We start from the raw sequence: 27,828 nt of genomic DNA, 5'->3' as shown, positions 1-27,828 counted from the left end.
AGAGAAATGGTCACAACAAATGAATATTAATCTGGATAAGACAACTGTCTTTTTACAAGTTATAAAAACAACTATTGATACTAGATTGCGGTGGTTACAGTATATAATTTTATACAGAATTATTTCAACAAGGCTACTGTTTTTGAAAAAAGATTATAGACTCTTCACTGTGTTTCTTAGTGGCTGCAGGAAAGTTTTTCACACTGTGCACCGTTGATTTTATCAAAGGAATTTATTATGTTTGGTTGTAAAGAGGCTGTACATACACTGATACAGACAGGGTTTCTGATTTTTCTTGTTGCTTGCAAAATATTATTTGTATACCGCAAGACTGAAAGACATGCTGCCACACATTGATATTTGTAAGAAAATTGTACAACAACGATTTAGAATAGAAAGATATAACGCCTTCATTAGTAGCAATATTCAACAACTAGATGAATACCCGCTTCGCCGGGTACGGCTTCGCCGGGAAAAAGTCGAGCCGAATACCGGGTGTACGCAGGCTTTGCCGGCGCACCGCACGAAGGAAGGGAGATAAACGCGCAAAACACTGGAGAAGAGTCTAAAAATAGTATAACGGGAATATGGATTGAGCGTTGTCGACAGTGACCTTCTAAAAATAGAAACGGGAATATGGATTTAAGCCACACGAAGGAAGGGAGATAAACGCTGCAAACACTGGAGAAGTCGTATACATAGATGTAATGCTGATTGGAACAAGTACAAGGATCATTTTTGATTGATCCTGTTTTGTTTGTTGTTGGTTTTTTTTGGTCTCCTATTACACGTGTCCAGTTTAAAAGCCTTCTATGTCCAGAAGCCCGTTTTAATTGAACCTGTACTCAATAACAATTACTTAGACCACCACCACCATCTCTCTCTCTCTCTCTCTCTCTCTCTCTCTCTCTCTCTCTCTCTCTCTCTCTCTCTCTCTCTCTCTCTCTCTCTCTCTCTTACACCCCTTACCTGTTCGCAAACCTTCACCCATACAAATGTATGTTAAATGTATGTTTATTGTATATACGTGCTAATGTATATTTGTAAACTTGTCTTTGTGTATATATTAAACAAAACAAAAAAAGTGAAAAAGTCCCAAGCGAGATCAAATTTGGTTTAAAAAGGGTGTTCCAAAATGCGGGTATAAATTATAGTCTTTAGAAGTGTAAAAGCTTAAAACCACATCAAAATCAGTGCAAAGAGGCCATGGCGGTTAATTCGGGTCGCTTTCTCTGACGTCACTCGCGTCACCCTCACTCGGGTCTCCGTCTTTGACGTCATTCGCTCCACCCTCGTTGACGTCCTTCGCGACCCCTCTGTCGGCGTCATCAGACACCTCGTCTACAATGGTGACAGGAGTATCACCGGTATCACCGGTCTCTCCAGCGGTGTCGTCCGCCGCAGGGGGGTTGTCGATTAAATGGTCATCGTATGCCTGGCTCTGCTGACGACTGCGTGACCGGCAGGAAGTTCTGGATCCTGGAAGTCTGACAGTATTGAAAGGCAGAGAAGAGTTAGGATATGTTTATTATGTCTTGCAGTCCACAGGAGCTTGTATCAAAGCGCCAGTCGATTATTATTAAGTCCTTCATCCTTACTGTATCCTTAGTGAAAGAAAGAAAGAAAATGAATATAGTAGTAGTTAGGATACAGTAAGGATGAAGGAGTAAATAGTAGTCGACCGGCGTTTTGATACAAGCTCCTGTGTTGCAGTCGAAGGACAATTTCTTGTGGCGTGTGTACAATATGTGCACTCGTCGGGTAATTCTGTAAATGTCTGTCAATCAAAGGACGATCGTGTGAAGTGTAAGGATATGCACGCCTCCGACAATCATATTTATGTCTGTCCACTGAAGGACCCTTTTGACTAGTTTAAGGATATGCATTCCACGGATAATTTTCTTTATGTCTGCGAATCAAAGAATTAAAGAATAAATCTCGCGACGTGTGTAAGCATATATATGCACTCCTTCGATCATTACGTTTAGATCTACGGTTCTCAGTCGAAGAAAACTCGTAACGTGTGTAGGGATAAGCACTTTTCGGATGATTATGGTTATGTCTGTCAATCAAAGGACACTCGCGACGTGTGTATGCATAATTATCCCATGACCTGCCTCTTTGTCTCTGTTAGCTGAGGAGGTGATTATTCTGAATTATTCCCCCCTCTGCTTCTTTACCTCTGTAAACTTGTAGAGCTAGTTATTTTTCGATAAACACCCAGCAACCAAACAAATAACGACCCAGCAACAGGCTGAATCCTCGATAGCGCAATGGGTTGAGAAGCTGTTCTGCGTCGGTACTACTTTTGCGACTGAAAAGTTCCGAACGCTCTAATGTGCGAAGTATACATCTCTGGAGCAAACAATACAAATATACCGCATCTAAATTAACAACTACAGGCTTGAACACATGAATCTCCATATAAAATCCATGAGTTTGGTTGTTTTCTGAATCTAGATCTGCTGTGCACAAACGTTCATCACAAGCAAATTCCCAAGGCAAGTAACTCTCATATTTTGTCTATCGACAGGAGTAGTTCCCCTTTCAAATTTCTTTTCACTCAGTTTCTTCGACAACAGACTGCAATCCGACGGTCAGTTTTCAACAATATTTCATTTAATAAACAGATCACACCCAACCAAATGCACACATCTCACCAATGTAAACAACATAAAGCAGTTTCATACCCTATTTTCCCCAGAAAACTGAACTTCATACAGTTTTTAACGTTGGAACACGGGTGCAAAAGTTCGTCTGCTAGTCCCATTTGACGAAAGAACATTATCCTAAGCGATACCAAACCATGAACAGAACACACAATATCTGTCTTTGCCGCCACAGCAGAATAACAGCATATCTGTGTACTTGATTTTAGTCCAAAATAGGAAAACTGACAAGAAGTGTTAACAGAATGGAATGATTTGCACGGAACTATACAACCGCGCATTAATCGATCGCCTGCGCAGGTTGACTAGTTGAGTGAATAGGATTCGATCAAACTTTCGCAAAAAAACTCCTCTTTTCTTTGAATAACTGAAGAAAGGAGGAATAAAGAGATTACATGCCGAGTCTCAGTGATTATTAAAAATAATGGTCTCAGTTCGCGGTCATGAAAAAGCTCGCTAAAGCTCGCATTTTTCATGATCCGCTAACTTCGACCATTATTTTTAATAATCACTGAGACTCGGCATGTAACCTCTACTTATCCATCGCAACCATATGGATTACCCATCACAACCGAGTTTCGATCTCAACTGTAATTGATCATTGTCTTTGATTTCAGAGTACAATTGAATAATTTATAGAGGTCATCTGCATATTCAGAGTTTACAGATGGACTACTTTTTTCAACATACGACTGAAATACTGCATGGTGTCAAAGTCAATATCACGTATAGGTACAGGCCTACATGTGTCAATATTGAGAAAATAGAGAATACTTCATACGATACGCACATTCTCTGATTCTGCATGGACTTAAAGAGCGGAGTCGAGATATTTCGCTGGCTGAAGCGACTGCATGGTCAAAGGCATGTTCAACGAGTATCGCGAGTGGGATCAAGGGACGATACTCCCTAATTTTTACACAGACAGCCATCTTCACAGAACCGTGAGACAGAGAGAGAAAGAGAGAGAGAGAGAGAGAGAAGAGAGAGAGAGGGAGGGAAGGAGGGAGGGAGGGAGGGAGCGAGGGAGGGAGAGAGAGAGAGAGAGAGAGAGAGAGAGAGAGAGAGAGAGAGAGAGAGAGAGAGAGAGAGAGAGAGAGAGAGAGAGAGAGAGAGAGAGAGAGAGCAATCAAAACACCCCAGTCACCTGGTAGTTCGAAAACTCAATCTGAAACTGACATCGATTGTCGAAGGCATGCCTGCGGTGCATAACTCTGGAAAAGTTGTCGTCGCTGGGAACTGACCGTTCAGATCCATTCCAACGCCAAAAACATTATCAGAAGAGTCACCATGAAGTCAAATCAAACGTTAGGTTTTCTCATTTGGTTATTTGCTTTGGCTTTAAGTGTATTGCTTCGATTGATAGCTGAATCTGCTTGCAACCGTGCTGTTCAAGACTGTTCGAATTGTCGTCTGCTAGACGGGCTTGTGTGAATCCGAGTCGAGTAAACTGACTGCGGGGTTCAGCGACAAATGAGGGAGTGGCATCAAAATGAAAAGAAGAAGACGAAAAGAAGTTGGAGATACAGTTAAGATATATGGGAAAGAGAAGAGGATGTGAGGTGTTAGATGTTGCCAACCTCAGGTGTTCACACTCAAGACCGGGACAAAGTAGAAAGCGAGTGTACCGCGACCGACTCCCAGTGCCGACATACAACTTCCAAGCTTTATTGCTTAACGTCTACAACAGGCGAAGTATTGAAGCTTTAGCTCACCTAAACCCGGCGACTGAATATGTAAGTGATCCACGTGTGAAAACCGAAACAGAACAGCGCGATGACAGCCAACATTTTTATCCCCGACTGACAAACACTACATGCGAACTGACTTGGGTCAACGATCAAACCAGCACGGCCCGAACTGAATTTGTTGCGCTGCCATTATCGTGCGCAATTCTGGTAAAAATATAAATCCGGTCTGCCGAATTGAGTATAACGAAAGCCGATGTCAAATATACACAGGGATATTTTAAAATGACTTTCAAAATGTAAAAGCAGATAGCAGACCTTTTTATAAGCAATATGAATGACTGAATGTCCACATACAAGTCGAATGACGCCATCCATTATGCTGACAAATGGGAACTAGCTTTGCGCATGAACTCATTGACATGAATTTCGACTGCGGAGGCTTTTGGCAAGCTGAAAACAGGCACGGGCAGGTTTTAGTGGAAAAAGTAAATGTTTTTAATGAAAACGTCGGAGTAATGGGATAAATAGCTTACACACCTCGTCCTGAATATCTTGCATATTTTCCCTCTGGTCGATTTTCAGGTATTACCTCGCCAAAGGCTCGGTAATACCTGAAAATCGACCCTCGGGAAAATATCCAAGATAATCAGAACTCGGAGTGTGTAACCTATATTTATGCACTCCTTCGATCATTATGTTTATGTTGCTCAGTCGAAGGACAATCGTAACGTGTGTAAGGATATGCACTCCTCGGATACTTATGTTTATGTCTGTTAGTCAAAGGATACACTTGACCTAGCTTTAGCCTACCACTTGCCTCGCGTCATGAATAAATACGTTTTCCAAGCGATGAAGCATGCTGAGAATGTACTTTTGCTTTGCGTCTTCTTTTTTTTTCTTTTTCTTTTTTGACGACGAGGCAGAGAGAGCGGCACATTCAATTTGATGAAAATGCTGGAAAAACTGATGAGGTCGGACAGAGAGAGAAACAGAAAGACAGACAAGCAGACAGGCACACAAACATAGAATTACATACAGATAACAGCCACCCTCTCCCCACATACCCGGACACAGACAGACAGACAGACAGACTCGGACAATCACACACACACACACACACACACACACACACACACACACACACACACACACACACACACACACACACATACACACACGCAGACACAGACGCCTTACTGACTGCGAATGAGCCTTTGGCATTCCGTAATGCTACTTTAATACGTATAGACATACACTAACAAAGACCGACAGACAAACCCACAGAAAGACACACATTCGTCCCCATACCCCCCCCCCCCCCCCTACACCCCAACCCCCTGACATATAAACCCTTACGTAGCCACATTCGGAGGGGTTTCGGCCACGTGACCATCATGGTGCGCTGGATCTTCAGCAGCTTCGCCTGTTAGCCCAGGGAAGGCATCGTTGTCAATCTTGAGACGTGTACGCGCACAGATGCCTTTTCTGTGCAGGTTTCGCATGTAACGCTTGTAACCGTCCAGCAGCTCTCTGTTGAACAAGTTCAAAACATATCGATACTTGCATTGCACGCATGAATCACACTCTGGTACAGGGGACCCCCCCCCCCCCCTTTTCAAGACCCCCTCAATTTAAGACTCCTTCCCTTTTAAGACCTTGTTTCCTCAATCTTTCTGTTCAGAACCTCTGTACATTTTTATTTTGTCGATAAATATCTTTGATGACGTCCTATCCGGCTTTGTGTGAAAGTTGAGGCCGCACTGTCACACCCTCATTATATTTAGTCAAGTTTTGACTAAATATTTTAACATCGAGGGGGAATCGAAACGAGGGTCGTGGTGTATGTGTGTCTGTGCGTGTGTGTGTGTGTGTGTGTGTGTGTGTAGAGCGATTCAGACTAAACTACTGGACCGATCTTTATGAAATTTGACATGAGAGTTCCTGGGTATGAAATCCCCGGACTTTTTTTCATTTTTTTGATAAATGTCTTTGATGCCGTCATATCCGGCTTTTCGTGAAAGTTGAGGCGGCACTGTCACGCCCTCATTTTTCAACCAAATTGGTTGAAATTTTGGTCAAGTAATCTTCGACGAAGCCCGGACTTCGGTATTGCATTTCAGCTTGGTGGCTTAAAAATTGATTGATGACTTTGGTCATTAAACATCTGAAAATTGTAAAAAAAAAAAATAAAAAATTATAAAACGATCCAAATTTACGTTTATCTTATTCTTCATCATTTGCTGATTCCAAAAACATATAAATATGTTATGTTCGGATTAAAAACAAGCTCTGAAAATTAAATATATAAAAATTATTATCAAAATTAAATTGTCCAAATCAATTTAAAAACACTTTCATCTTATTCCTTGTCGGTTCCTGATTCCAAAAACATATAGATATGATATGTTTGGATTAAAAACACGCTCAGAAAGTTAAAACAAAGAGAGGTACAGAAACGCGTGCTATCCTTCTTAGCGCAACTACTACCCCGCTCTTCTTGTCAATTTCACTGCCTTTGCCATGAGCGGTGGACTGACGATGCTACGAGTATACGGTCTTGCTGAAAAATGGCATTGCGTTCAGTTTCATTCTGTGAGTTCGACAGCTACTTGACTAAATATTGTATTTTCGCCTTACGCGACTTGTTTTTCAATCAAATTGATTGAAATTTTGGTCATGCAATATTCAACGAAGTTTAGACTATGGGATTGAATTTCAGCCCCGCAGCGTAAACATTCGTTAATAAGTTTACTCATTAAAGTTGTCATTAAAATCGAATTTTCACTAACAGATTCAAAAATGATTGCATCGTATTTTCCAATTTCTCCTGATTTCAAAACCATATACATAGGTCATGTTTACTATAAAAATGTGCTCAGAATTACAGAAAATAGGTTTAAGTAGGTACTGCATTCGCGCGCTACGCGGAGACGAGCGTGACCCGTCTCGGTTTTTTGGTGTGATTAGTCGAGACTATCAGTCTTAATATGGTCTCGGCGATGACTGTTTTTTGGTGTTAAACTGTTACTTTGATGCTGACAGCTTGACTAAATGTTTTGATATCGCTTCACGCGACTTGTTAAGACCTGATTTCCTCAGATGTGTGGAGGTCTGCAAGGGGGGTTGCACTATAGGAAGATACGGTAGAGCTTCCAGCTTCCCACACCTATCTTTGTTGCGTACTACTTATTAAACTTTCGTTTTGGCATGTTAACTCGCAGCAACCCTCACTCGTCCACCCTCCACCCCCAACACACTCACCCCTGAGTGTAACTGTGCTCTTTATTATACCAGCATAATCATGCAGGCCTCATTCCTTGCTGGGCACCTAAAGGTTTTGATGTTGTCGTCCTTCGAGTGAAAACTAATGTTCTATACAAAAAAAACATATAAGGCTAGTATCTTAATTCTTACTAAAAGAGCATCCTTCCACTTGGACACATACCCTATATCGACAGCCTGGCTGCTTCCTGTTCAGAGCGGTTTTCGTCTGAATCAAATTCTTAGCTCACAACTGTGTCAACATCCGGGAATTTGTTTTCAGCAAATAATGTCGACTCTGCACAGGAAGCTGCCGGGCTGTGGTATTTGGGGATCGATGCTCCAGTGGAAGGGTGCTCTTATCCCTGGACAGATCTGTTGCTGATGTATATTATCTCTCACGCGCGTAGATGCAAGGCTGTCTATAACGACCACTTAAGTGACCGATCAAAAGTGGTCGTTTTGCACAGGTGGTCGTTGTTGACAGGTGAGCTATTTTGGGAACAAAAATCGTCGGGAATGTTAAGGTGTGGTTGCAATGGGAAGGTGTTCGTTATCGACAGGTGTTCACCAGAGCAGGTTCGACTGTATCATACAAAGGATATAGCTGAATGTCTGATATTTCAGCATAAAATTGAAATCCCAGCTTACGAAAAGTCAATTTCCCCATCTCCATCTCTATCTAGCTTGGCAACCAGTTTGTCCATCTGCTTGATGCTCAGGGGGATCCCTGCAGTCTGCAACATAAGGACAACAAAGAAATTCAAATAAGAAACCCGAGGTGTTCAACAAGAAGAAGAGAATGATGCTCGATTGACTCCCCTTCGCAGAGTTGAGTGATTTTACGCGGACAAACCACTCTGTCAGACAGTGTTGCTGTCATAGCAGAGACCTAAGTCCTTAAACTTTCAGACGAGGTTAACCCCAGAGCGCAGATTTGTAAGACTCTCCTATTAGTTCAGGTGAGTCAGGAGTGGTCAATCCGATGTTGGGCCCTCTGACATTTGACAACGTTGGGTTAACTGCTGTTTTTACATTTAGTCAAGTTTTGACTAAATGTTTTAACATAGAGGGGGAATCGAGACGAGGGTCGTGGTGTGTGTGTGTGTGTGTGTGTGTGTGTGTGTGTGTGTGTGTGTGTGTGTGTGTGTGTGTGTCTGTCTGTCTGTGCGTGCGTGTGTGTGTGTGTGTGTAGAGCGATTCAGACCAAACTACTGGACCGATCTTTATGAAATTTTACATGAGAGTTCCTGGGAATGATATCCCCGGACGTTTTTTTCTTTTTTTCGATAAATACCTTTGATGACGTCATATCCGGCTTTTTATATTTAGTCAAGTTTTGACTAAATATTTTAACATCGAGGGGGAATCGAAACGAGGGTCGTGGTGTATGTGCGTGTGTGTGTGTGTGTCTGTGTGTGTGTGTGTGTAGAGCGATTCAGACTAAACTACTGGACCGATCTTTATGAAATTTGACATGAGAGTTCCTAGGTATGAAATCCCCATACGTTTTTTTCATTTTTTTGATAAATGTCTTTGATGACGTCATATCCGGCTTTTCGTGAAAGTTGAGGCGGCACTGTCACGCCCTCATTTTTCAACCAAATTGGTTCAAATTTTGGTCAAGTATTCTTCGACGAAGCCCGGGGTTCGGTATTGCATTTCAGCTTGGTGACTTAAAAATTAATTAATGACTTTGGTCATTAAAAATCGGAAAATTGTAAAAAAAAATAAAAATTTATAAAACGATCCACATTTACGTTTATCTTATTCTCCATCATTTGCTGATTCCAAAAACATATAAATATGTTATATTCGGTTTAAAAACAAGCTCTGAAAATTAAATATATAAAAATTATTATCAAAATTAAATGTTCCAAATCAATTTAAAAACACTTTCATCTTATTCCTTGTCAGTTCCTGATTCCAAAAACATATAGATATGATATGTTTGGATTAAAAACACGCTCAGAAAGTTAAAACAAAGAGAGGTACAGAAAAGCGTGCTATCCTTCTTAGCGCAACTACTACCCCGCTCTTCTTGTCAATTTCACTGCCTTTCCCATGAGCGGTGGACTGACGATGCTACGAGTATACGGTCTTGCTGAAAAATGGCAGCTACTTGACTAAATATTGTATTTTCGCCTTACGCGACTTGTTGTAAAAGTTGAGGCGGCACTGTCACACCCTCAATTTTCAATCAAATTGATTGAATTTTGGCCCAGCAATCTTCGACGAAGGCCGGGTTTCGGTATTGCATTTCAGCTTGGTGGCTTAAAAATTAATCAATGACTTTGGTCATTAAAAATCTGAAAATTGTAAAAAAAAACAAAAGTTTTATAAAACGATCCAAATTTACGCTCATCTTATTTTTCATTATTTTCTGATTCCAAAAACATATAAATATGTTATATTTGGATTAAAAACAAGCTCTGAAAATTAAAAATATAAAAATTATGATCAAAATTAAATTTTCGAAATCAATTTAAAAACACTTTCATCTTATTCCTTGTCGGTTCCTGATTCCAAAAACATATAGATATGATATGTTTGGATTAAAAACACGCTCAGAAAGTTAAAACGAAGAGAGGTACAGAAAAGCGTGCTATCCTTCTCAGCGCAACTACTACCCCGCTCTTCTTGTCAATTTCACTGCCTTTGCCACGAGCGGTGGACTCACGATGCTACGAGTATACGGTCTTGCTGAAAAATTGCATTGCGTTCAGTTTCATTCTGTGAGTTCGACAGCTTGACTAAATGTTGTATTTTCGCCTTACGCGACTTGTTTGCTTGTTTGTGGGGTATAGGTCGCTTTTGCTCAAGTTGATAATGTCACAGACGCAGGTATCAATTACGTCAGAGCAAACCTTATCAACAAACACACGAGACTTATAAAACTGCAACACACACAGACACACGCACAGACACACGCACAGACACACACAGACACAGACACACACACACATTAACAAAGGCACAAAAACACCCGCGCAAGCACGCACACACACACACACACACACACATACACACACACGTACACACACATCTATATATATATACGACTAGTGTCTGTGTGTCTGTGTGTCTGTGTGTGTGTGTGTGTATCTGTCTGTGCGCGATGCACGGCCAAAGTTCTCGATGGATCTGCTTCAAATTTGGTGGGCATATTCAAGTAGACCCGGGACACGACACAACCTGGTCGATATTTCAACACGTGCTCTCAGCGCGCAGCGCGGAACCGATTTTGGTTCCACCTCAGCTATTTTGGTTCCACCTCAGCTTACCCGGGCCCCCATACCGACACACCATAGCCGCTACACCACATCACAACGCCAAAGTTCTCGGTGGATCTTTTTCAAATTTGGACACCGTATTCAGCTACACCCCGGACACAATATCATCGATGAGATATTTCAACACGTGCTCTCAGCGCGCAGCGCTGAACTCATTTTCGTTTTTGGGTTCATTTCACCATTATAAGTAACTCTTCCTTATCTTCTCCAGTGTTTGGCGTTTATCTCCCTTCCTTCGTGTGGCTTTCCCGTTCAGTTGTAAGTTACTACACTGCGCTGTCCACTGCGCTGAGCGTCTTCGGATATTCCCGGCGTTCTGTTACTGTTACCTATTTTTAGAAGGTCAACGCAGTGTACAGAACGTAAATTGGACCCGTAAATTATCCTCACTGTAAAAGTGCAAAGGTCGAATCAATTTATAGCCACGCGAAAAATACACTGTCATCTATCTCTCTATAGATACGGCTTCTCTGTGTTTGTGTGTGTGTGTGTGTAAGTGTGTGTGTCTCTATGTAATCAACACCTGTGCATTCTTCAGTTCTGTTTGTGATGTGGTCTGGCGGCTTTTGTGTAATTTTATGTACTGGCCTTCCTTTGAGAAGCCATAACTTGCTCAGTCCTGTTTGAGTGGAGTTCGCCTCCAAAGGTGATTAACACGGTTACATTCGTCGACAAGGATGGGACTCGATATGGTCAGGAATGGCATTATGGCCACTGAATCATTTTCGTGCTGTTCCCATTCCACGAATCTGGGAGGGACCTAAGCTTGGCGGGTCCATAGTTCGGACCCGGCGAAGCCGGCGTACGGCTCTAAGTACTTCTTCCCGGCGAAGCCGGCTACCCGGCGAAGCGGGTATTCATTCTAGTACATACATACATACACACACCCACACACACAGACGCACACACACACACACACACATAAACAAAGGCCCCATAACACCCCGCTCCCCCGCCCACACACACACACACAAGTACAAACCCCCACCTCCCCCGCCCACACACACACACAGACAACCCCCCCCCCTACATACATACTAACCATCACGCCTCAAACCACACACACACACACACACGCACGTACGCACGCACTCACACACACATACACACACACACACACACACAGCCATGCCTCGAATCACACACACACACACATACACACACACACATACATAAACGCACGCACGCGCGCGCACGCACACACACACACACATAAACAAACGCCCACATACACCCCCCTCCCCCGCCCGCAAACATACACACACACACACACACAAACACCCCCCTACACACATTCACACACCCACACACACACACACACACTAACCGCCACGCCTCGAATCAGCTCTTGTCTCGTCATAGTACCACTCTTGTCCAGGTCAAAGCGAGAGAACAGATCGACAAGACGTAAGTTCTTGGACTTGCTGTACTTGATGAGGGCCTCCAAGGGGTCACCTCCCGTCAGGTCAAGCGAATCCAGCATGTTTTTGGACTGGTCTCGGATGGATAGCAGGCCACGGTAGGTGACCAGGAAGCCTGGACGCATGACGCCCACTTGCTTGACCAGGTCAAGGCACTCTTGAGACACCATGACCGACTGAGCAGGGAGAGACAAAATGTTTGCTGGGAAAGGGGGATTCGGACAGATGCAGGGGGAAAGCCCAACTAAATCAAACAAACGAACACTATTTGGAAGTCGGAGCACAGATCGCAATTTTGCGAATAAAGGGAAGGTCCTTATTAACCTGGGCGATAGTTCTACACTCTTTCCCCTCCACTCCCCCTCCCCCCCAAAAAAAAACCCAACAACAACAAAACAACAACCCCCAAAATAACAACAACAAAAACATTAAAAAAACAAGGTCTATAGACAATCTCTACGGACCCTCCCATTTTGTCTCTTCATCAAATAACACTCGTTACATGTTTAAAGGGCATGCACTCCTCGGATGATAATATATATGTCTGTAAATCGAAGGACACTCGTGACCTGTGTAAGGATATTCCAATAACTGGCCTCACGGTATGAGTATATGTACAACATTCTCACAAAACAAATGTCCACGCAAATCAAATCAACTTACGCTGGCATCGATGAAGTCGAGACAACAGTCTGGCACGGAACCGATGGCCTTGACGAAGAGACACAAGTCAGCATTGGTGATGGGGTTATCCACGATCTGAAAATACAAGTGTTGATGGGCTGGGATGTCCATGTTTTCGACGTCTGTTCTTGGAATTCCATGTATACGGATGCGTGGCTTAGCTAGCTCCGTGTGTGTCAAGAGTTGTTTCCTTTGTCATCTTCGAGAGGGACGGGACGTGTTGAGGTTTTACTTTATAAATGTGTGTGTCTGTAACGTAAGAGTTAACAACAAGGGCATGATGGACTATATCGAACACAAACACACACACACCAAAGATTCACCGAGAAACTGACCTACGGCCGCTCAAAACTGCTCATTAGGAATTAAGACTCTCCCAATTATTCACTCAGGTGGGCCAAAAACTGACCTGAAGAGACTTGAGGCACCTGTTCTCCTTCATTTTGCTAAGTAAGGCGATCAGACTCTCCAAGTTGAGACGACATCCGTTGACGGCGAGAACAGCCAGATTTTCGTTGTGGCCCAAACCTTCTCCCAAAAGTTTGGCCCCTTCCGTACCCACTCCATTCCAGGAGATGTCCAGATTCAGCAAGCCTATATTTTTCTGCGGACATACACAGGCAGAGCTGGTTTTGAGACATTTGGAATCAAAGGATTTTATGCGCGAGTGTATATTTCACGGGAAGGAAAGAGAGGAGGCAAGCCGACAGAAAGAGAGAGGGGGGGGGGGAGGAGGATGAAGGAGGAGAAATAAAGAGAGAGAGAGAGAGTAAGAGAGAGAGAGAGAGAGAGAGAAAGAGAGAGAGAGAGAAAGATGAGGATGAAGGAACAGAGAGAGTGAGAGAGAGAGAGAGAGAGAGAGAGAGAAAGAGAGAGAGAGAGAGAGAGAGAGAGAGAGAGAGAGAGAGAGAGAGAGAGAGAGAGAGAGAGAGAGAGAGAGAGAGAGAGAGAGAGAGATAAAATCAAATCAAATTTTATTTTACGAGGGTTGTGGCATAAGCAATATAAACGAGCTTCTTTTCAACCAGCCCTCGCCCAGAGAGGGACTACTCTAATCTTATATTCATATATATATACAAACGTAAAACAATTGCAAAAAATAAGCATAAAAGTAAATTAATAAAAAATAAAAATACAGAAAAACTATTCACAGGACTTTATACACGTTGCAGGCTATACAGAGAGAGAGAGAGAGAGAGAGAGAGAGAGAGAGAGAGAGAGAGAGAGAGAGAGAGAGAGAGAGAGAGAGAGAGAGAGAGAGAGAGAGAGAGAGAGAGAGAGAGAGCGAGCGAAAGAGAGAGAGAAAGAGAGAAAGAGAAAGAGAGAGAGAGAGAGAACTGAATTGAACTTTATTTAACAAGGATTAAGATTTAAGGCTACGCCTTTTCTTACAATCTGTCCTTGGAACGCATAGATACACAATTATATAATTAAAAAATAAAAAATTAAAAAGTTCAAAAGTTAACCAACAAAAGGAGGTCGGAAAACTTCAGCACGTGATAATAAAGATGACGATGATGATGATGATGACGATGTTGATGATGATAATGATGATGATGATGAAGATGAGGCATGAAGAGCATACATATGTGGTTATTTATAAAATCAAATGCATAATATGCAGGTAATTATAAATACAAGCTGGTAGCAATCGAACATGTAGCAATAGTACAACAAAAATATGTTCAGAATATACAATGCACAGCATATCTTTGACGTAATATTAAGTGTGGTAAATCAAAAGGCGTTAAACTACTCAGACATAAGTGGTTTTTAACACATATTTTACAACTTTTTAATGACTTTAAGTGCTTAAAGGATGATGGAAGTTAATTCCAAACTGAAGTACCCTAAAAAGCAAGACTGGTCTTATACAGGTCAATTCGTGGAATCGGTGGGATCAAGTTGACCGACCCATATCTGTGGGTAGCTTTATTAAATAATGATGTAATGTAAATCGGCACTTTACCGTAATACAATTTATGCATGAAAATGGCTTTGTTTCACTTGAGATGCTTTTCCAGTGGAAGAAAGTTAAGCATTTTTAATTTCATATTTGTTGAGGCATTATCCTTTACGATGAGTTTGGCCGAGCGACGATAGAGAGAGTCTAACTTTTTCAAGTGGACATCACTGCTGCCATCCCAGAGCGTCGAAACATAATTAATGTGAGGCCTTACATGAGCATGGCGGAACATTTCCAGAGTCCTTCTGTCCGTAAATTGCTTTACTGACTTGGATAGGAGGAAAACGTTCTTGGCTACTTTCTTGCAAATATGCTGTAATTGTGCCTGCCACTTGAATTCACAATCAATAATTACCCCTAAAACGCGATGCTGTTGAACTTGTTCAACTGATTGCGTACCAATAGTAAGATTTAGTTTGAGTGGAGAAATCTGGTGTTTTTGTCTGCTTGCAATTACCATACTTTTAGTTTTTATTGGATGGACAAGCATAGCATTTGCACTACGCCAGTTATTTACATCGTTTAAAGCTGTTTGAAGGGAGGACTCTATTACTGGAACAGACTTTTCACTTGCATGAAGAGAAGAATGGTCAGCAAAAAAATCACTTCTTACATTACTATCAGAAATGTGCAGTGGCAGATCATTGATATACAGACAGAACAAGAGAGAGAGAGAGAGAAAGAGAGAGAGAGAGAGAGAGAGAGAGACAGAGACAGAGACAGAGACAGAGACAGAGAGAAACAGAGACAGAGAGAGACAGAGAGAAGAGGATGAAGGTAAAGAGAAAGATAGAGCGAGAAGGAGAGATAGAAAGAGGGAGAGGGAGACTGAGAGAGAGAGAGAGAGAGAGAGAGAGAGAGAGAGAGAGAGAGAGAGAGAGGATGAAGGAAAAGAGAAAGAGAGAGCGAGAGAGGGAGAGAGAGAGAAAGGGAGAGAGAGAGAAAGGGAGAGAGAGAGAAAGAGAGAGAGAGAGAGAGAGAGAGAAAGAGAGAGAGAGAAAGAGAGAGAGAGAGAGACTAAGCGAGAGCGAGCGAGTAAATGGCTTTTCGACTGACCTACTTACAAACAGATAGACATACAAGGGGACTGACTGACACATCGACAAACAGGCAGACATACAGACAGACAGACAGACATAGCGACAAGCACACTGACACACTTTAAAAGACAACACACTCAAACTGAAGAAAACTCTACCGACCGCTAACATCTTAGCCAGGCCTTTGATGCCTTTGCCACGCAGGTGGTTGTAGCTGAGATCGAACTGGATGATGGTCTCATTGTCCTCTGCAAACATAAGACAGGTCTACTAAGACAATGACTACAACCGGAGGACGACAACTCAGAAGGCGACACATCTCTGCTGGATTACAGATTATGATTTAATATACATGTACATTCTCTTTTGTATGCGTAAGCCACTTTCATCGTTTTAGGCTAAATAAAAATATATGTTGGTTCAGGGTAACCCGACCGACCCTATTTTTTTCCGCCGACCCTAAAACTTTTTTTTCATTTGTCAAAACAAAAAAAAATCCTTTCGGCACATTTTGCGAACCATACCGAGACTAAGGGAAGAAAACTTTTCTAAAATTGACTAAATTAAAAAAATTAAAAAAAATAGAAATAAGAATAAAAAAGCCGACCCTATCTTTTTTGGTCACGTTACCCAAAACCGACATAAATTTTTGTTTGGCCGTAAATGTCTCTACCGTTCTTTCTTCCTCCTCCACTCTCCCCCCCCCCCCCCCCTCTTTCCCCGACTAGTTTTGTCTTGTTCTTTGCTTGGTTTGCTTTGACTCTGATTTTGATCCAGATGGTTTTATAGAAGACCTATATTAGACATCATAATTCCGTTATTCTCCAACTGCGTCGGGCACGTACAGTACTATAAGTGTTCGCTAGAGTTTGTGTCCCTTATGTTTTTCGTTTTATTATTGTCTAATATTTAAAACCTTGTTTAAACAGCAAGTACTGGATCCAAGCCGACTCAGTGGGTAGCGATTCTGACACTCGCCACGGGATATAAAACACGGATGGCGAAATCTCAAAATGGTAACTCCCCAACCGGGCGAGTAACTTCAAGAAAGTTACTTGCCCGCCAAAAATTTCGCTGGCCCGGTACATACCACAGTTGCTGCATCTGCCGTGTTTATATGGCTTTGACACTCGATATTACAACCAAAAGTGATGCATTGGACCAGAATTTGCACTGGCCAGCCGGGCGAGTTGCCAGGCGGTTTCTACTAGCCCCGTGGATTTTATACTCGCCCCTGGCGATCGGGCGGACGATTTGGCTATCCCTGTAAAGTATCCATTGTCTTTGAACTGAACCAGTCCCAATGTCATTTCTCCATTGAACCAGTTCACATTTGTTATCCGCTTTTGACCTTGCTGTGACCTTGACATTTAACGGCGTTACACTGCCACCCCCACCCCCCTCCCCTTTCAGCCTCTACAGATTGCCCAAATGAGTCACGAAGAGTCAGCTCTACATAAAACGACGTCTAAGTTTGAAGATCAAAGAACAAAATGTCGGAAGTGAGACTGAAGCCAGAAGCAAAAAGTGAAAATAGTTTCAGAGTTAAAGTGTTGTTTCGAGGGAAGGATAAACGGAGTTTAAACTGTAGAGGGAATGAGTATAAGCAGGGACGGGATGGGTCTGGGGGAGGAAAGATGAAAGATGAGGGATGGTGGAGGGTTGAAAGGCGAAGGAAGAAGGATGCAAGGGAGGGGGGTCACAGGAATAAGCGGGAAGGGACCACCCATAGATAGGGAGCGGCAGTGCCAGTCAGTGCAGCGGCAGCAGCGCAAGCAACAACACGCATTATTTGCTTTGGAGAAAAAAAACCAGAAAATAGTTTCAGCGGAGCTAAACTGAGAAGACAGTGGGGGGGGGGGGGGTGGTGGTGGATCCCCTGAGTACGCCATATCAGGTTGCATTGTATACAAATGTATGTTTCAATGAGTTGTAACATCGTTTTGAATGTTCAATACACATCTTCTCGAACATTATTTCGTCAATTGCCTATTGCAAATCAACTACGCGCTTACAACGTGTACTCACCCATCGCCTTGCCGATGGCTATGGCTCCGTCGATGCTCAGCATGTTCCGGCTAAGGTCCAGCTGTTTTATCTGAGTGTTGACCTGTAAGTCACACACAAAATGAGGTCAGATACATAATTATGCAAATCCTCGGCCACCATCATCCTCACTCCCCTGCCTCATATTCTGCCCTAGCCTCCTTCCCTCAGGCACCCAACTAGGATAGAGACGTTGAGGTAAGGGACACAACTGTTTATCAGTTTTTTTCCCAAGCGCGATACTTCCCCCCCCCCCCCCCCCCGAAAAAAAAAAAAGGCTTAGAACAAAAATCCTACTTTAAAGATACCGTCCTCCACACGTTAACGATCATGATCTTGGTAAAAGCTATGTCCGGTCTTGGACAAGATAATCCTAATCAAAATTAATGGGGCAAAGCGCTATTTTAAGATCTGAAAAACGATGGGGAGTAAACACTCAAAAATAGTATAATATCATTAATATTAATTATGCGAAACAAGGTGCCAAGAGATAGGTTCCGCATTACTCTCTCTAACTCTTGGTCCACATATCGTATGCATTTAGATTTAGAGCATCCTTTTACTTGGACAGCGTTTTCTAAAAACCAAGAGCGGTTAACGTCGTTTATCCCATGACCTGCCTCTTTGTCTCTGTTAGCTGAGGAGGTGATTATTCTGAATTATCCATCACAACCATATGGATAACCCATCACAACCGAGTTTCGATCTCAACTGTCATTGTCTTTGATTTCAGAGTACACTTGAATAATTTATAGAGGTCATCTGCATATTCAGAGTTTACAGATGGACTACTTTTTTCAACATACGACTGAAATATTTTATGGTGTCAAAGTCAATATCACGTATAGGAACAGGCCTACATGTGTCAATATTGAGAAAATAAAGAATACTTCATACGATTCGCACATTCTGCATGGATTTAAAGAGCGGAGTCGAGATATTTCGCTGGCTGAAGCGACTGCATGGTCAAAGGCATGTTCAACGAGTATCGCGAGTGGGATCAAGAGACGATACTCCCTAATTTTTACACAGACAGCCATCTACACAGAACCGTGAGAGAGAGAGAGAGAGAGAGAGAGAGAGAGAGAGAGAGAGAGAGAGAGAGAGAGAGAGAGAGAGAGAGAGAGAGAGAGAGAGAGAGAGGGGAGAGGGAGAGAGAGGGAGAGAGAGAGAGAGAGAGAGAGAGAGAAAGAGAGAGAGAGAGAGAGAGAGAGAGAGAGAGAGAGAGAGAGAGAGAGAGAGAGAGAGAGCAATCAAAACACAACCCAGTCACCTGGTAGTTCGAAAACTCAATCTAAAACTGACATCGATTGTCGAAGGCATGCCTGCGGTGCATAACTCTGGAAAAGTTGTCGTACAGGGCCTAGCATTGGAAAAAGTGAGTTTAGCATTCAAAGGCGGGGGTCTGGGGGCCGCAGGAGGCCCCCAGTGGTGGGGAAAAATATTAGAAATATAAATATAAATAGTGGTGAAATAGAAAAAAAAAAATTTTTGGAGATTTTTTGTAATCTAAAATGACCCCCACCACCCCCCCCCCCCCCCCCCAAGAAGATTGAGCAACTAAATTATGCCTTCACCAACAAGCAAAACACAGACAGAAAACAAGAAAACTGACAATCTTGTGTTATTTGGCCTAAAAGTGCCATTCCCACTTCCAGGTATACCTGGATTCTTTGTCACTGAATGGCTGACCACGTTCAACAATGTCGCTTCGAGACATTATTTCAAGTCTAGAGCCACAAAACACCGGCACAAAGCATGCTCGCGCGATGCCAGAGGAAGTGCGTGCTCAAGCAAACTGTCAAACCGATTGAGAATTGAACCGAACGGCGCACAAAACGAAAGCTGGGACTGTTTGGGTTTACCGTTTGGGAATAACAGGTTTTTGCATTTCGGCGTACACCAAATCAAGTTCCGCGTACTGGAGATGTTATTTCGGCGTAAAGTAAGCCGAATGGCTTACAATGCTAGGCCCTGGTCGTAGCTGGGAACCCGCTGAGATCCATTCCAACGCCAAAAACATTATCAGAAGAGTCACCATGAAGTCAAATCAAACGTTAGGTTTTCTCATTTGGTTATTTGCTTTGGCTTTAAGTGTATTGCTTCGATTGATAGCTGAATCTGCTTGCAACCGTGCTGTTCAAGACTGTTTGAACTGTCGTCTGCTAGACGGGCTTGTGTGAATCCGAGTCGAGTTATAAACTGCGGGGTTCAGCGACAAATGAGGGAGTGGCATCAACATGAAAAGAAGAAGACGAAAAGAAGTTGGAGATACAGTTAAGATATATGGGGAAGAGAAGAGGATGTGAGGTGTTAGATGTATCCAACCTTAGGTGTTCAAACTCAATACAGGGACAAAGTAGAAAGCGATGTACCGCGACCGACTTCCAGTGCCGACATACAACTTCCAAGCTTTATTGCTTAACGTCTACAACAGGCGAAGTATTGAAGCTTTGGCTCACCTAAACCCGACGACTGAATATGTAAGTGATCCACGTGTGAAAACCGAAACAGAACAGCGCGATGACAGCCAACATTTCTAATTCTATCCCCGACTGACAAACAGTAACACTGCATGCGAACTGACTTGGGTCAACGATCAAACCAGCACGGCCCGAACTGAATTTGTTGCGCTGCCATTATCGTGCGCAATTCTGGTAAAAATATAAACCCGGTATGCCGATTTGAGTATAACGAAAGCCGATGTCAAATATACATAGGGATATTTTAAAATGACTTTCAAAATGTAAAAGCAGATAGCAGACCTTTTTATAAGCAATATGAATGACTGAATGTCCACATACAAGTCGAATGACGCCGTCCATTATGCTGACAAATGGGAACTAGCTTTGCGCATGAATTCATTGACATGAATTTTGACTGCGGAGGCTTTTGACAAGCTGAAAACAGACACGGGCAGGTTTTAGTGGAAAAAGTAAGTGTTTTTAATGAAAACGTCGGAGTAATGGGATAAATAGCTTACACACCTCGTCCTGAATATCTTGCATATTTTCCCGTGGCCTAGTGGATAAGACATCGGCCGCCTAATCGGAGGGTCGTGAGTTCAAATCCCGGCCGGGGCCGCCTGGTGGGTTAAGGGTGGAGATTATTTTGATCTCCGTGGTCAACTTATGTGCTGACCTGCTAGTACACGCAAGCACAAGACCAAGTACGCACGGAAAAGATCCGGTGATCCATGTCAGAGTTCGGTGGGTTATAGAAACACGAAATTATTCAGCATGCTTCCCCCGAAAGCAGCGTATGGCTGCCTGAATGGCGGGTTAACATGCTCATGCACGTACAAACCCACTCGTGAGAAAACATGAGTGAACTTTGGAGTTTCAGCCCATGAACGAAGAAGATGAAGAAGATGCATGCAAGGTGGGGCTTTTGTGTGTGTTGAATTAGAGAGAGAAAAATCCCAATCTGTACTGTTGTTTTTTGTTGCTATGTGGTTGTTGTGAATATTCGTTATAAAATCCTAAACAGACCTGTGAAAATTATCGCTTGCACTTGAAGGAATGTACTTTTAGCAATACAAAGGCACGCCAATAATCAGCGGCAGTAAAGCATACAAGCTGATTTTGGTAAAGCGTTATACACACCTTTATGGCCTCTGCAAAGTATTCTCCCGTTTTGTCGTCAAACTTGTTTCCTGCAATGGTAAGCATAAAACTGTAGTTGTTTTTAGTTGGCGGTGATGCTTTTTGAGTCACTTGAGAAAAAGTGACTCTATGTAATCGGTCAGTGTTAGTCTGTCCGGCCGGCCGGCCGGCCGTCCGGCCGGCCGGCCGTCCGGCCGGCCGTCCGTAGACACCACCTTAACGTTGGACTTTTCTCGGAAACTATCAAAGCGATCGGGCTCATATTTTGTTTAGTCGTGACCTCCAATGACCTCTACACTTTAACGATGGTTTCGTTGACCTTTGACCTTTTTCAAGGTCACAGGTCAGCGTCAAAGGAAAAATTAGACATTTTATATCTTTGACAAAGTTCATCGGATGTGATTGAAACTTTGTAGGATTATTCTTTACATCAAAGTATTTACATCTGTAGCCTTTTACGAACGTTATCAGAAAAACAAGGGAGATAACTAGCCTTTTCTGTTCGGCAACACACAACTTAACGTTGGGCTTTTCTCGGAAACTATAAAAGTGACCGGGCTCAAATTTTATGTGAACGTGACTCCAGTGACCTCTACACTTTGACGTCTGCTTTGGTGACCTTTGACCTTTTTCAAGGTCACAGGTATGTCTTGAATTCTTCAGGTATGCATTGTGTTGTGAATAGCAATTTCTTCCTGTCCATCTGATGCCTCATATAATATTCAGAACTGCGAAAGTGACTCGATCGAGCGTTTGCTCTTCTTGTTAATATTAATATTATATACAAGAAGAGCAAACGCTCGATCGAGTCACTTTCGCAGTTCTGAATATTATATGAGGCATCAGATGGACAGGAAGAAATTGCTATTCACAACACAATGAGTCACGTTCACATAAAATTTGAGCCCGGTCACTTTTATAGTTTCCGAGAAAAGCCCAACGTTAAGTTGTGTGTTGCCGAACAGAAAAGGCTAGTTATCTCCCTTGTTTTTCTGATAACGTTCGTAAAAGGCTACAGATGTAAATACTTTGATGTAAAGAATAATCCTACAAAGTTTCAATCACATCCGATGAACTTTGTCAAAGATATAAAATGTCTAATTTTTCCTTTGACGCTGACCTGTGACCTTGAAAAAGGTCAAAGGTCAACGAAACCATCGTTAAAGTGTAGAGGTCATTGGAGGTCACGACTAAACAAAATATGAGCCCGATCGCTTTGATAGTTTCCGAGAAAAGTCCAACGTTAAGGTGGTGTCTACGGACGGCCGGCCGGCCGGACGGCCGGCCGGACGGCCGGCCGGACAGACTAACACTGACCGATTACATAGAGTCAATTTTTCTCAAGTGACTCAATAATCACATTCTTAATTTGAAATGGACTTTGACAAAGCATGTTTCATACCAGCTTGCCAGAAACTTCACAGCAAAAAGAAAACTTTATTCTTATGTAACTTGTGTCTGTATATTGTTTTCCTATCTTGTATCAGAGTCAATCAGCTTGCCAGCTGCACATTTAGATCGTGTTGAACCAGGCACTTTACCTGGGGTTCTCAGTAAACCAGGCAAAATCCGAGCTGTCCCCACCCCAGAGTTTTTCTACCTGGGCATGCCGTTCGACACTGTCTCTTGGAAGGTTCGTCCTTCACAGGAGAGAATAGAGAGGCTTTAGGCTCTTATTACTGCCAGGCTGGCACGACAGCAGACTTCTGCGAGGTCCTTAGCCTCGATCCTCGGTCAGATGGAATCGATGGCCATGCTGGTCCCTCTAGTTTTTTTCTGTAAAGAGACCATTTCAGTCTTTCCTCAAGTCTCTTTGGGACTCGGCCTCACAGGTCTGGGACAAGAGGGTCCTCCTCCAGGGTTGGTTCTGTCACACGAGTCGGTGGCTGGAATCCAACTGGATCGCTCAGGGCGTTTCCCTAGCTTTGCCCCCTCCGGACTTAGACCGCTTCATGGATGCGTCTCTGTCCGGATGGGGAGCCCACATCGGCAATCACAGTCTCGGGGCTGTGGACGTAGACACAACTCATTTGGCATTTCAATCGCCTGGAGTTAGGAGCAGTAGCTCTCAGTCTACTAGCTTTTCTCTCTGGCTATATGCAGGCATGTCCGGTTGCATACGGACAATACTACTATACTGTTGCTGTCTAGTGTAGACGAGCAGGGAGGAGCAAGATCTCGCTCCCTGTCAGACAGAGCTTACGAGATTCTGATTTGGTGCCTCTCACACCAAGTGAACATCTCAGTAAATATCTCCCCGGCAGGCTAAATACTCTGGCCGACTCGCTCAGCAGGGCCTCTCAGGGCTTGCACACGGAATGGACCTTCTGTATACAGGGCTGGAGGTTGTGCTGAAAGCGTTACAGAACGTGGGTGCTGTTCTGACGCTGGACTGGGTGCAGGAAACACATAGGTCCTCCACTTTCTCAGTGTATGCCTCTCATTGGCCTTCTTGACCAAGTGGTGTATAGAGCAGGGGTTCAACTCCTTAGCGCCCCGCTCAATCCAGGTGGCTAATCACATCTTTTTCTTATCGGCTCTGGGCAGCTCGGCCTCTTCTCTAAGGTTCCGGCGTTTCGGCTATCTCAGCTACTTTGAAACAAATAGGCCTCTCTATCGATGTTCATGGCGCTTTTGCGGGCATGATCAAAGGACCTTGTTGAAAGAGGTTAAGAGGCGTACCCCTGTCCCTTCTTGGGATTTGTTTCTGGTTTTGGAATTTTTGCGTTCTTTGGCATTTTGAGCCCTTGCTAGTTTGCTAGACTTAACGCATAAGACTTTGTTCCTCTCACTCTGGGCCTCAGCCCTCAAGGGCAGCGATACCCATGCGCTATTGGGGTTACCGGAGGATGTAGCCTTTGAACGTAATGATTCCGTTTCACTGCATTTTCGGCCTGGTTTCCTTGCTAAGATTCAGAAACCTGGTCAATCTCCTCCGGGATTTAATTCCCTCCTCTCGGGAGGATTCTCGCTCCGGGCGATTTAGATTTATCTAACTGTCTGGTTAGAGCTTTAAAATCCTACCTAGCTTGCGCTAAGTCAATTGGAGCTAAGAGCCAAAAGCTCCTGTTCTTATCTCTTTACACTATACGTGAAAGAGACATCTCTAAATTGACTCTCACAAGAAGCGTTGAAACTTTCATAGGACAGGCCTATCAGTGGTGGCTTATTGAAAAAGAGGGGGGTGGGGGGTGGGGGGTTCAGTCCTCCCTCTGTCCTTTACATGGGTTCAGGAGTCCAGAGCCTGGGGTTCTTCTCTCGCTGTGTGGCGTTCTGGTCGCCTAGGCGAAGTTTTGCCAACAGCTCATTGGAGGTCTGATGACGTGTTCATTAATTTGTACCTCCTGGACATCTCCTGCTCTTGACTTGACGGGGCTGTTTCCTTGCCCTCGTTAGTTTCTGCAGGACATGTTCTCTCAGGGACATCAGTAAGTTCCCTCCGCCTTTAGGAGAAATTTGCATTTATGATAATTGCGCTAAGAATATTTTATTTAATCGAAAATGTCAATAGTAAATTTTCATTTCATTGATATACTTACCAAATTCTCATAGTTAATACCCTCCCAACCATCCCCGCTACTTAATTTCCTAAGGGTTTTTGAGAAGTCTCGAATGATGTCACTCGCCCATTGAACCGGGTAGCTCAGTTGGTAGAGCACTGGACTTGTGATCGAAAGGTCGCAGCTTCGAATTCGGGCCGGGACGGACACGGGTCAACTTTATGTGCAGACCCAGAGACGGAAGCCATGTCCCACCCCCGTGTCATCACAATGGCACGTAAAAGACCTTGGTCATTCTGCCATAAGTGCAGGTGGCTGAATACACCTAAACACGCAGACACCTGGGTAGCGCGACTCCGTTGCTGCTAGCTTTCCACTGGGAGGAAGCGACCCGAATTTCCCAGCGATGGGACAATAAAGTAATGAAAATGAAAATGAAATGAAATGAAAATGAACCTCTGCCTGCACCCTACATAAAAAACAAACACTTATTAAACCAATGCCCAAAGCATGTTGATCAGCTTTATTTTCTTTGGCAATTCAATGTGTCGAAAGGACCATTCACGTTGCGGATTTTGATAAAAGTTAAATGTTGAAGCAGTTCCAAGTGTCACCCCCCCCCCCCCCCCCCCCGCTCTTCCCGCCCCCCATCCCCTTCCACCGTGAAAAAGTTTGGCAATAGTGCTGAATGACGGCACGGTTTCGACAATGTGAAATACTGTCACCGTTTCGCCCTAACCAAAACAACATCACTGCATCCCTCACTTTGAATAATGACGCGGTAACTCGACTAACAATGCAGGGTGTTGAACGATACCACCCGAAGACATCTTCAACTGGTGAGTTTTTGACTAATAATGCGAGGTGTTGAACAATACCTCCCGAAGACATCTTCAACTGGTGAGTCTTTGACTAATGATTCGAGGTGTTCTTTCTTTAGTTGGTGTTTAATGTCGTTTTCATTCATTAATTTTTAAGCCACCAAGCTGAAATGCAATACCAAAGTCCGGCCTTCGTCGAAGATTGCTGGGCCAAAATTTCAATCAATTTGATTGAAAAATGAGGGTGTGACAGTGCCGCCTCAACTTTTTACAAAAAGCCGGATATGACGTCATCAAAGGTATTTATCGAAAAAAAGAAAAAAACATCCGGGAATATCATTCCCAGGAACTCTCATGTCAAATTTCATAAAGATCGGTCCAGTAGTTTGGTCTGAATCGCTCTACACACACACACACACAGACAGACAGACACACACACAAACACACACACACACACACTGTACACACACATACACCAGAACCCTCGTCTCGATTCCCCCCTCTACGTTAAAACATTTAGTCAAAACTTGACTAAATGTGAAAAGAGAAACAGAATCCGTTAGTCGCCTCTTACGACATGCTGGGGAGCATCGGGTAAATTCTTCCCCCTAACCCGCGGGGGGTATGCGAGGTGTTGAACAATACCACCCGAAAACATCTTCAACTGGTGAGTCTTTGACTAATAATGCGAGGTATTGAACAATAGCACCCGAAGACATCTTCAACTGGTGAGTCTTTGACTTACCCGCAGCTCTGATTTCTTGGAGAGAGTCGTTGTCTTTGATTGCTGTTGCAAGCACCTTGGCTCCCTCTCTGCCCAGATTGTTGTCAGAAATGTCCTGCCGGGAGTAAATTAAACATGTGCTCCTTGTTTAAAATAAACAAGTCGCGTAAGGCGAAAATACAACATTTAGTCAAGTAGCTGTCGAACTCACAGAATGAAACTGAACGCAATGCAATGTTTCAGCAAGACCGTAGCATCGTCAGTCCACCGCTCATGGCGAAGGCAGTGAAATTGACAAGAAGAGCGGGGTAGTAGTTGCGCTGAGAAGGATAGCACGCTTTTCTGTACCTCTCTTCGTTTTAACTTTCTGAGCGTGTTTTGAATCCAAACATATCATATCTATATGTTTTTGGAATCAGGAACCGACAAGGAATAAGATGAAAGTGTTTTTAAATTGATTTAAAAAAAAAAAAAATTGATAATAATTTTTATATATTTAATTTTCAGAGCTTGTTTTTAATCCAAATATAACATATGTATATGTTTTTGGAATCAGCAAATGATGGAGAATAAGATGAACGTAAATTTGGATCGTTTTAGAAAACAATAATTGTTTTTACAATTTTTAGATTTTTAATGACCAAAGTCATTAATTAATTTTTAAGCCACCAAGCTGAAATGCAATACCGAAGTCCGGGCTTCGTCGAAGACTACTTGATCAAAATTTCAACCAATTTGGTTGAAAAATGAGAGCGTGACAGTGCCGCCTCAACTTTCACGAAAAGCCGGATATGACGTCATATGACATTTATCAAAAAAATGAAAAAAACGTTCGGGGATATCATACCCAGGAACTCTCATGTCAAATTTCATAAAGATCAGTCCAGTAGTTTGGTCTGAATCGCTCTACACGCACGCACGCACGCACACACACACGCACACACACACACATACACCACGACCCTCGTTTCGATTCCCCCTCGATGTTAAAACATTTCGTCAAAACTTGACTAAATGTAAAAAGACTATGTGATGTCAAAAATGCATATCCTATCTTGATGTAAAATTCCACAATTCTACAAAGGGGGGGGGGGGGGGGGGGGGGGG

The 27,828-nt window shown here is 43.1% G+C and overlaps 1 protein-coding gene across 1 annotated transcript in view; it reads right to left on the bottom strand.

Annotated features, from left to right (window-relative positions):
- Positions 1–996: 996 nt before the first annotated feature.
- LOC138953249 (leucine-rich repeat-containing protein 74A-like) overlaps positions 997–27,828 on the bottom strand; it is a 51,384-nt gene continuing 24,552 nt past the window's right edge. Inside the window, exons 8-17 of the mRNA XM_070325048.1 lie at positions 26,743–26,836; positions 21,677–21,726; positions 18,054–18,135; positions 16,188–16,273; positions 13,429–13,623; positions 12,999–13,094; positions 12,242–12,511; positions 8,273–8,358; positions 5,717–5,890; positions 997–1,487 (exon numbers count right to left, since the gene is read on the bottom strand). Of these exons, the coding sequence (XP_070181149.1) occupies positions 1,214–1,487; positions 5,717–5,890; positions 8,273–8,358; positions 12,242–12,511; positions 12,999–13,094; positions 13,429–13,623; positions 16,188–16,273; positions 18,054–18,135; positions 21,677–21,726; positions 26,743–26,836 (1,407 nt within the window). The 3' untranslated portion in view covers positions 997–1,213. The remainder of the gene's footprint in view (positions 1,488–5,716; positions 5,891–8,272; positions 8,359–12,241; positions 12,512–12,998; positions 13,095–13,428; positions 13,624–16,187; positions 16,274–18,053; positions 18,136–21,676; positions 21,727–26,742; positions 26,837–27,828) is intronic.

Source organism: Littorina saxatilis, linkage group LG17 (assembly GCF_037325665.1).
Source record: "Littorina saxatilis isolate snail1 linkage group LG17, US_GU_Lsax_2.0, whole genome shotgun sequence".
NCBI lineage: Eukaryota > Metazoa > Mollusca > Gastropoda > Littorinimorpha > Littorinidae > Littorina > Littorina saxatilis.
The sequence above is the reverse complement of the archived record's forward strand: the minus strand, read 5'-3'. Positions and strand labels throughout refer to the sequence as shown.